The 11,482-nt window shown below is 41.2% G+C and overlaps 1 protein-coding gene across 1 annotated transcript; it reads left to right on the forward strand.

Annotated features, from left to right (window-relative positions):
- Positions 1–293: 293 nt before the first annotated feature.
- On the forward strand, positions 294–8,350 carry LOC117467014 (uncharacterized). Its single transcript, XM_034110560.2, has 2 exons — positions 294–502; positions 1,475–8,350. Exons 1-2 carry the CDS (start codon positions 325–327, stop codon positions 2,809–2,811), a joined length of 1,515 nt encoding a protein of 504 aa, XP_033966451.1. The 5' UTR covers positions 294–324; the 3' UTR covers positions 2,812–8,350.
- Positions 8,351–11,482: the final 3,132 nt, after the last annotated feature.

Here is an 11,482-nt window from a genome sequence, read left to right on the forward strand (position 1 = left end):
TATTATATATTATTATGTAATATTTTTCTGTCTTTATTATTAACATACACCTAGGAGTATTTAATGTGGCAGTTAATTATTATTAATTATTGATTTACTATCATTTCGTTAGCGTAGTTGCAGCAGCCCCGCGTGAGTACAAGATCCTATTTCAGTGACGTCGCTCGAAGATGTACCAATCAGATCGCTTAATGCAAACAACCGTTGATGACGTTACAGCAGTTTTTTTGTGTCAGCCTCGCCTCTAGTTTGCCACCATTTTGGGAGTCAAAACACCGAACAGATATCTGCGCACACCTCCACGCTTCTGGTCGTGGCCTTACTATGGTTCACACATGTGTGGTGGCTGGTTGTAGGAACAGAAGGACACCGGGCACCGCGTTATCTTTCTACCGTTTCCCCCGGGACCCCGAGAGGAAGCAGCGGTGGATAGCTGCTGTTAACCGGGAGGGCTGGGTGCCTAACGACGGCAGCAGGCTGTGTAGTACTCACTTCATCTCAGGTAATATGAACAATAGACTGTATATAAAGGTTTAAACACAGGCAAAAGTACCCCATGTTATAACATCGAAAAAATGAATTTCTATAAGTGTGAAGTCTATGTATCATTTTAAGGGGTTCACAGGTGACCATAAAGAAACAAAACTACCACAAATTGATTAAAAAGGCACTCAAGCATAACATAAAAATAGGCAAAACTACCAAATCTAGACCTTTTATAAAGTCTATGATAGAGACACACATTAACTAGGGATCAATAAGAGACACAAAACTTCAGCATAATTACTCTAAAAAGACTCAAATACCACAAAGATAGGAAAAATGACCACATATCGACCATTATATATACAGTAAAGGATCGCAACACACATTAATACAAGGAATTAAGAAGAGACACCAAACTTCCCACAATATGACCAAATAGAGATGCAAAATCACTGTAAATTGACGGCAAAAGACACTCAAAACATCCACAAAGAGACACAAAATCACCCCAGAGAGACACAAATACACACCAAACCTCCACAAAACGAAGTAAGAGAGACATAGGAACACACAACTAATAAAAAGATGCCCAAATGGACATTAAACTACCAAAGAAACAATCAAATAAGGCGCAGAACTACACGAGGTCACTATACTACCACATAGAGACGATGAATCACCCCTGAGGGACACAAAACCCCACACGTTTTACATCAGTAACACTATTCTACAAAAGGTAAGGGTGATATAATGAAAATATGAAGAACTTTCCCCAGTGTAACCTATTCAGTCTTTTTGATTAACATAAATTAGTAATATTTTTCTTACAAAATCATACTTATGTATAGTAATTGACCATAACTAGAAGTACTTTCATCAGAGCAGGCCCCTCATTGTCCCACCCACAAACACCCCATTAGAACAGCATTTCCTATATTTCCACGTTTTCCACAATTTTAATTACTACATCGTCTTTTTTCTCCTGCAGGTAAACAGGTGAAGAACCCACGTTCTCCAGATTATGTTCCTTCTGTGTTCACGCCCGCTCCCTTATCCCCAGAGATGAAGGAGCCCGGTTCCCTGGAGATCCTGGACAAGCAGGAGGCCCGCGTGGAGGCGGCTAACGCCTTGCTGTTCCTGCAGGGCCAGGGCAGCTCAGTGAGGGGGGAGCGGTGTCAGGAGGAGCATCCTGAGGAGAGGGAACAGGAGACGGCTGTGGAGGAAAGTGCGTCGTCTTCCCTCAGCAGCGATGAAGACGATGACGAGGATGATGAATCTATTGACTGCAAGAAAGGAAAGTTTGCTCCTAACACGTCGGACGCAGCGGTTAACTTTGACAATGTCCTGAAAGCCCTGAAGAAGGAGAACCAGACCCTCAGGGACTCTTTGGACAAAATGGCCCTCTCTGAGAACTCCTTGAGGAACGATGCAGAGAAGGTCAAGTTCTACACTGGTTTACCAAACTACTTCGTCCTGGAGACGGTCATGTGGCTCCTGGCACCTCACATGGACGGCATGAAAACCGTGAAGCTCTCCAAGTTCCAGCAGCTGCTTCTGACGCTGATGCGACTCCGCCTGGACCTCCGCAACCAGGATCTAGCCTACCGCTTCGGAGTTAAAGTCGGCACGGTAACCAGGACGGTGCACCAGATGGTCAACATCATGTCCTCCACGCTGGTGCCGACTGCCGTCTTCTGGCCCTCCAGAGCCGAACTTCGTAAGAACCTGCCTGTCGCTCTGCGCTCGTCCCACCCCGACTGCGCTGTCATCATCGACTGCTTCATGGTGCCTTTTGAGGAGCCGGTTTCCCGTGGCAACCACCAGCAGCAGCAGAGGGTGGTGGCGAGCTCTCAGGGGGGCGGGACAAGTTATAATGTGTTGAAGTATCTGATTGGTGTTGCTCCACAAGGCGTTGTAACGTTTGTGTCTCGGGGCGTTCTGGGCAACGTTGGGGACAAAAGCCTGGCTGAGGGCTGTGGGTTTCTCTGCAAGCTCCTCCCGGGAGACGTGGTGTTGGCGAGTCGAGATCTGGACATTGCCGATTCTGTGGCTGCGAGAGGAGCTTTGTTTAAAATAGCCGGCAGCTACCAAGGTGAAGCGAGCTCACCTCTGCCTGACACTTCCTCGGAGACAGTGAGTGTGCAGAGGCATGTGCAGAGGGTGCTCTCCGTGGTGAAGCAGAGGTACGCCATGCTCACCGGCCCCGTGGAGAGCCCCTTCACCGCGGTCTCCGAGCGCACCTCCAACCTCTCGACATTTGATAAGATTGTGCAAGTTGCTTGTGCCTTAAACAACCTGTGCATCTCTGCTGCTCCACTGGAGTGATTCGGACAGAAATGCCGAGTGCTCCTTAATGCTGGCCACTTAAGTTCCCTTTACGGCTTTGGACCTTATTCCACGTTCTCCCTCACTGCTTCCCAGTGTCAACACTACATGATTCCTGAGTTAAACTGAGTTATATATATTTACTTTACACGTGGACTGGATGTGACACCCTGTTGTCTAGGTCAGTTTGTAATTGCTAAGATGTTATGTCTTTACAGTTTGATGCTTTGGAGTGGGGTTGAGGTACGTGACATATTCAGCTTGCCACCTTCAGTAAATGGTGGATTGCAACGCTTCTAGTTGTGAGAAGCAGACAAGAGTACCAGCATGGAAGTAAAGCAATATACTGTGGACGGTGGCCACCTAACAAAATAATTATCAGTTTAAGCGTATGACATATTTTTGCTTCTTTAACTCCAATCCAATCCAACTTTATTTATAGAGCACTTTAAAAACCTTCAGACCAAAGTGCTGTACAGAGAGATAAGCTCACACAACATAATATAAATACATTTAAAATACAAGATACAAACCAGAATAAACGTAATAATTAAAAAATAAATAACAGCCATATAATAAAAACAATAGACCACTGAAAGCAAATAACAGCAACACTCTACTTGTTTCCGAATGCCAAGGAGAAGAGGTGGGATTTAAGACGGGATCTAAAAGCAGTCAGTGTGGGAGCCTGTCTGATGAGCGAGGGCAGGTCGTTCCACAGTTTAGGGGCGGCAGCAGAGAAAGCACGGTCCCTTTTGCGCTTAGACTTTGTTTTTGGCACCCTCAGGAGCAACTGATCAGCTGACCTGAGAGTGCGAGTGGGCGTGTTGCTGTGTAACAGCTCAGAGAGGTAGGACAGGGCCATTGAGGGCTTTAAAAGTAAATAAAAGAGTTTTAAAATGAACGGGCAGCCAGTGGAGAGAAGATAAAATGGGGGAAATGTGCTCGTGTTTGCGTGTGCCAGTTAGGAGCCGTGCTGCTGCATGTTGCACCATCTGGAGGCGAGCAAGGGAGGACGCACTTATCCCCATATATAGTGCATTACAATAATCCAAGCGGGAGGTGACGAAGGCATGGATTCCCGTTTCAAAGAGGTCACTATTTCAAAAAGGCTTTATTTTGGCTAGCTGCCTGAGGTGGAAGAAGCTGTTTTTAACACCTGCCTTGGTCTTGCCGTGAGACAGCTATAACATTATGAAATAAAGCCATTATTTGTGCTCTCTCCAAAGCCGCCTGAACCGGTCATTTTACCTCTTAGAAAACAGTAGTTCTGCTTCAAACGGTTACTTTGTTTGTATAATTGTGTGACTAACTTAACCGTCACAATAATAAAGAAACTAACCAATTGAGGCTATAGACCAGCAACCGCTCTTTCGAGGCGGCTGTAATATGTTTTGCTACTATGTTAGAAGTACCTTTTATACAACCCCACTTCAAAACACCCGAACTGTCCCGTTAACTTGATATTCGTTGAGGTACATTAGCTACAGGTTATGTAGTGCACACAATGTTCTCACTTATTTAATCCTGCGCATTGCGAGAGTATTTTTCAACCGCTATGAAGCAGCTGATCCACGGATTGATTCCTCCCTCTGCTAAACCAGCAGCTAAATCTAATAGAGCCATATCAAATGATCAGTATCACTTAAAGCGATAATTAGACCATTTTTATCGCTTTACATTTCCGTCAGCCCTTTCCAACCGAGGCTGGGATCTTTCCTCTCTTGAAAGCCACCAAACTCCTGCGAGAAAGACCTTTTTTTTTATCTCACACGACGCATAAGTTGCTGGTTTACGTTCTGACTGTGTCAATCGATTCGTTTCTTTGTGTGTTTTTTTTAACTGGTTGGCGATTCTCTAAAGACACACAATATTACACAACGTACTAACCGATCATGGAGACCAGCAAGTCCTGTGTTCTGTGACATCAAATACAAGTTTCCTTCAATGGAGCCTGGTGGTTTTAAACGGCATAGAGAACGGGTCCCTTTTGGAGAGAGCTTTCTGACTGCAATGTGAAGCGGGAATCCATCAGTTCATTGCTTTACTCCTGAGCTGGTAATCCCACCTGCTTCTCCAAACTGGGGTCAAGTTGACAACCATCAACTGTATTTAGTCATTCACTCGCTATGAGTCAATACCTCCACAATCCCCACTTGAAATCATCCAAACAACCCCCTAAATTCTCTCCTACATGCTTCTGCCATTCTTTACAGTCACACTGACTCAGAGTCGTGACAGATGCGTTATGAAAGGATTGTTGTTGATTTGTCACAGCCACTGAAGTGTTGTTTAGCGAGAACAGTGACGTCTTAGCTGAGCACGTCTCTCGGAAAATATACATTACATTTGTGAGCGTTTGATTCTCGTCATGTTGTTTTCTAATTGTAACTGTTTGGGACCATGCGCACACACCACAGAGATGCTTCGGTTACATGCAGAACATGCTGGAGGCTGTTTTGGAAGAAACATTACGCATTTCTTATGTTTTTAATAGTTTGTCAAATTAAGCTAAGATACTGGCTTACATGTAGGCAAGGCAAGTTTATTTATGTAGCACTTTTCAACACAAGGCAATTCAAAGTGCTTTACAAAAAATGAAAGACATTAAGAAAATGGCATTTAAAATCAGTCATTAAAAAGAAAAGCTAATAAAATAAACATTAAAAGAAAAAATACATGGATAAAAGTTACAGTGCAGTTTAAGATGTGAATAGTTCAATTAAAAGCAGCAACAAAAAGAAAAGTCTTCAGCCTGGATTTAAAAGTAGTCAGAGTTGCAGCGGACCTGCAGGTTTCTGGGGGTTTGTTCCAGATATTTGGAGCATGATAACTGAACGCTGCTTCTCCATGTTTAGTTTAGTAGTCACTTAAACTGATTTTTTGTTTTTTATAAACACTTTATCTTGCGTAATACGAGACCCTGCTTATTCGTTGTCCTGCTTTGCTGGTGCCTTCGTTTTTCAAGCTGGTACTTTCGGTAAAAGTCAGCCTGCTTTTTTTTCTACAAATAGAAATGTTTCGCTTCATGCACTAGACCTTTTTTCTGGTTACTATGCTTAACGTCTGCATCTCTTCTTAGTCACTGGTTTTATGTGTGCTGTAAGAAATGTTCCCTGTATGTGTAATGGTCTTCACCCTCTGCCATTCAATGTGTTTTAATTTCAAATGATGTCAAGTTATTACATGACATGTTAGACGCTTTTATCCAAAGCGACTTACATACTCAATACTGTGGGCAGGAGCAATTTGAGGTGAAGTGTCTCAGGGACACGACGACATGCTGACTGCAGTGGGACTCGAACTTGCTATCCTCTGATTCGAAGATCAGCGCACTAATCCACTGCGCCACACATTGATTATCTTTTAAGAGGAACGTTTGTGCTTTGGCTGTGCTCCTAAAATACATTCAGGAAAGTTTTATGTCACAATTTGACGCTATTACAACGGCAGAGACTCAGTTTTACTGATGGGCTTTACAGTGTTTCCCCTAGGATGGAGTCCTAGTGTGTGCACGTGCGAAGTGCGCCCCGGCAATTTGTTTCTATGTGTTAGCACAAGAAAGGCTCTTGAGGCCTGGTACCAGGGCCGGTTCTAGCCAATTTGCTGCCCTAGGCGAGATGTTATATGTAAGGAATAAATAACAAATCTCTACAAAAGACAAATACACTAAAAAAACAGAAACTTATTGACATAGGTAATATACGTCAAAATGGCTTCAAATGTATTCATTGTTGTATGAACATGTTTGAGTTGGGGGGTGGACGTCACATCCTCTAGGGGGGTCCGGGGGTATGCTTCCCCGGGAAGATTTGTTTTGAACATTTTAAAGTAAAATGCTTCAATCTGGTGCACTTTGATTTTTGGATTACTGTCCTATAGTATAGATTGGAATGATTTCAAACCTGTTTTTATTTATCCTAATAATTATAAAGGAGTTCCTTGGAAATATGTGTTTACACAATTTGTGGTCAAAACGTTTGAGACCCACTGAGATAACTTAGACTAAAATTAACTTATCTAAACTCAGAGAGCCCTTTACCTCACTGAGCCTCTCAGTCTGACAGGAGAGCTCTCCTCCACAGTGGTTGTAGAAACATCTACTTCTTATATCCGTTAGCGCAGCTAGCACCAGATTCTAATAACAACAGCACCTGTACCGGTGCGCCCTCTCCCTCGCTCGCACTTTTGCTGTGAGCTGCGGGCGCCATCGTACAGGGCAAATGAAAAGTGTAACCGGGGTTAAAGGGTGTTACATTTACTTAATTATGAATGTTGTTACATCAAGGCCGAAAATTTGGATGAGCGCCAACGGTCAAAAATATTTTTTCCCTCCCAGAGCTACCAGTGCAGCGCCCCCCAGATCTGGCGCCTTTTTGTTAATGCCAAAAATCGGCCCTGCCTAGTAGCCTACATACAGTGGCAATGTCTCAACATTTAGCAAAAATACACCTTTATTGAACATACAGTAACACAAATACAACAAATCTACATAACAAACAATCAAAAATGGTCGCCACTTATTATTTATTTGTTGGGTACCTGGCTGGCGCCCCCTAGCAGCGGCCCGCATATTTCAGCAGCGGCGCTGCGCCGCCACTATTTGTATGTAGGGGAAACACTGGGCTTTAAAATGTTTTCTGAAAGCAGTGTGAGGATCAGAAAGCTCAAACTGGAATGTGCCTTCTTGGGTGATCCCCTCACATTGACAGCTGTGTGTCCATGTGCTCGTAAAGTATCCTGTTGTCGTTAAAAACATGAATGTCTTCCTGTGATTTGTTTTTGAGGATATGCTTTCCTCATCACTGTTAATGTAAAGCAACCAGCTGGCACTTTGTTCTCTATGATATAAATAAAATGTAGGGTGCACTTAAAAGAATGCCGTAATGTAGACACAATTAATAATAGAGAGGAAAAAGCTAGGAGAAAAGATAAAAGTCATAAATAATACTAATGAGTGTGAATATAATAAAGACAACCCTCCTGTTGTCTTTGGGTCAAATCTGACCGATTTATAACTTTCATCAATCATAACTTTTTTGTTTCACATTCGATTGCATTCAGGCTTTATGATATGCTTCACAGCAGACATTTGACATATCAAATTGCTGATCACCACTTTCATTGATTTTTGGATGATTTAGTCAACTTTGTAACACCCACGGTGTTCATAAAGAAAAGGAATTAGTAACCATCCGGATCAGATAAAAAAACACCCACACACACATAGTCTAGATGTGTCCTCCCCCCCCTCCTTATGTGCCCAATTCCCCCATGTGAATCACACCTGGCACACACACACACACACAGAACAATTTGACACATTTCCCGCTCTTATGTGCCCATCCCCCCACATGAATCACACCTGGCACACGCAATACATGTTCAGTGTCTATTCTTTGTATATTAACTGCAGTTGTTCATGTACACCAGTGGTCTGATACAATATGTACAGTTTGAAAGGGTGTTAAATGAAATTTGGTGATGATTAATGGTTTTTGTCTTAATGTAGCAGTTAAAACAGGACTGGTCAAATTTGACCGCGAACACCAAAGTAAGGGGGGGGGGGGACGAAGACAATAGGAGGGTTGAATACTAATTTCATATGAATAAATAAAAAGTTAGATGAAATATTAATAATTAATAATAATAATTCCTTGCATTTATTATAGCGCTTTTCCAGTGCTCAAAGCGCTTTACAGATACACACACATATGTTTTATACATGCAATGGTCACTGTGGACAATACCCACAGGAGCAAGTTCAGGTGAAGTGTCTTACCCAAGGACATATTAAATCATAATCTTCTTAATAAGCCTATAGAATAATTAAATCATAAAATATCAATAGAATTTCCCTTTTCCGCCTAATGGAAATACATACTTCCCAAAGGACCAATGATGAGTAATAAACAAGATAATAACAGAAAATAAAACATGGTCAGTTCGTGGACCGTTCCCTTTTTCGTTTAGTTTTCAGACAATTTCAACCATGTGTTCTTGGTTTCACCTGCACTATTTAGTTCATAATGACCTCTTGAAGCAATGTGTAACTTCATTGCTGCATGTGCTTAGTATTTGATTAACAAACATGATTTATTCCTGGAGTGACGCGGGTTTCTGCATTGTTGCTTTAAGGAAGGAAAATGAAACAGTTGCTACTGAACCGAGTAAAAATGTCCAAGTGGGAGAAAAAAGTATCTCTTCCTGTACTCTGGAGGGATTGTTGTCAGGGTACATCTGCCAAATATACCTGGTTAAGTTCAATAGTGACCAGCACTATTAGGTTATTGTAATTATCTGCCAGACATTAATAACTTGTTTCTATGTATTATATGGGTTTAATATGAGGTTTAAAATAAATACCTTCAAGGTTGAGATGAATCAAACATGTTCTGATAAATTAGTCCATGATTTTTGTTAATACATTTTATTTTTCTATCACTAAGAGATCTCTGTTAATCCCACACACACTCCACCTGTATTTTCTCGCTGTTTAACATTATTATACAGGGTGCATGTAGCCTACTTCCAGATGTTTAACCTCTTCTCATTTAGTCTTCTTCCTCTGTGACTGAAAATTAAAGTTTGAAAATGCAGTATCTTTTTTTCCGTGTTGTCTTTGTGTTTATATAGGTATTATATTATCTGCCCCGTCTTTGTTTCCATGTGTTTAACTTTGTGGTGATAATTGTTAATAGAGTAAAAGCCATCTATTAGCTTTCACGCTGATTCGTGACTTCTTGGCCCATTAGTAAAGATGCCTTGTAGGTCCAGAGGGGAGTGTCTGAGTAATGCACTGAATTTATTTTTATTTATCAAGGGGAGAAATACATTGCAGGAAGCCCCGCCTAGAATATGTGCGGTCAGAGAGGAGGAAAACTCGAGACCTCTCACTCTGCTGGTCTTTTTTGAAGTCACTTTATATTGAAGTCAAAAGAAATGCATCCTTTGGTGCCCCTGGTGGTCGATGAGTAATCAAAATCAGATTGTTTACTAAAAAAGAAGTTGTGCTGGAATAATGTAATCAAATATGCAATATAATCACATAATGGCTCTACACGTAATGTACAACGTCTCAATGCACTTCATGAATTAGGATTGTTTTACTTTTTTCACATATTATCATAGGCGGATTTTGCGGGGGGCGGAAATATGTTACAGCATTACTACGTCTAAAACTGTTCCAATACAAATATTTCGTATATCAATATTTTAATAGATGTAATAAAATGATTGTTACAATACAAATCTGAATAATATCATGTTTTGTTTGAAATAATTTCATTGCCTGTCAGCATTCCATCGGGGCACAAACTTATCTCGTGCCCTCATTGGTCATGTGCGCGTTCGTGTGTTTGGAGGAGGGGCTCTGTAAGGAAGTCTGAAGGAAGGGGCAGATTTGTTCCGGGTTGTGTATTTTCAAATTCTAGCGCATTCGAGCTGGTTTCTCCATTCTTACCTACCCTACCTTTAACATTTGTTTTTATTTTCTTTATAATTAATGAGCAGTTTTAACGTTGGCTTTTCTCCTCGTATGTGGTTTTCTCAGCCTCAAATGACCAATTAGAGAAAGACAGAGAATGTAAATGGCACTGCATCTAACGATTGTTTTCTATATCAATGAATATAATTCAATCGCGGAGTTAGACATTTGCGCTTAGGGGGTCAAACCTTTTTTACCGACGTCAGTACACAGTCCCAACTATTGTCTCTCCACCCAACAACAACAACAGTGCATCATAACTGTGCACATCTTATACTTATTTGATAACTACTATATCCCTTGGCTACAATATTATTAACCAGTGTCCTACCTTAGTGCAGAAGTATACGCCTTAAACGTCCCAGAAATATCCATTACTGCTAATTCTTGTAATACAATATACTGAATCACTTGTATGCAAAAAAAAAGCGAGGGAACTTGTGTCCTTAACCTCACACGTCACACACACGCACACACACACACGTCACAACACAACCAGTCTATGGTCACAACATGCGACTGCTCAACAATGGCCATCCAGTTATTTTAGCCGGGCCGGCTCAGATGATTGGTCGTGCTTTTTACAGTACTACGGCTTCCACAGATGACATTTTGTTATGTATTTATTGTCAAAGCATTTGATGTATTCATTGCTACCGGGATGTTAAGAGCATTCCATGGAATATAACAAAAAGTGTTTCAGAAGGGAATTATCTACTCCACCTTTAAGAGAATGGGCTCAGATGATGGTATTATTATGTAAAACAATCTTTATTTTTCCCTACTTATTCAATTCAATTCAAAGGTTTAATTGTCATATGCACATAAGCTACAGTGTAGAAATGGCAATGAAAGTCGTATGACCCGAGCATCAGAGTACATTTACGGAAGAGGGTTATTGGGGCCACAGGAGTATTTTTTTTTTTTTAAATAATGTGACCAAAAATGTTTAAGATGAAAGTCAGAATTATGAGATTTTCAGGAAAAAAGAAAAACAAATCTTACAAATATACATTTATCATTTTCAAGTCAGTTTTTTATTTATTTTGATCACAGCTCAAATGTGTTTCTCATGTGGCCCTTATCCTCTTCCGTATACATCTCAATAATAACCCAATAGGAAAAAGGTGTTCCCTTTGTAAACCTGGTTAAATTAAAAACTATTACCAAGAATCCAGTTTCTAG

The sequence above is a fragment of the Pseudochaenichthys georgianus genome, chromosome 21 (genome assembly GCF_902827115.2).
Source record: "Pseudochaenichthys georgianus chromosome 21, fPseGeo1.2, whole genome shotgun sequence".
In the NCBI taxonomy this organism is placed as follows: Eukaryota; Metazoa; Chordata; class Actinopteri; order Perciformes; family Channichthyidae; genus Pseudochaenichthys; species Pseudochaenichthys georgianus.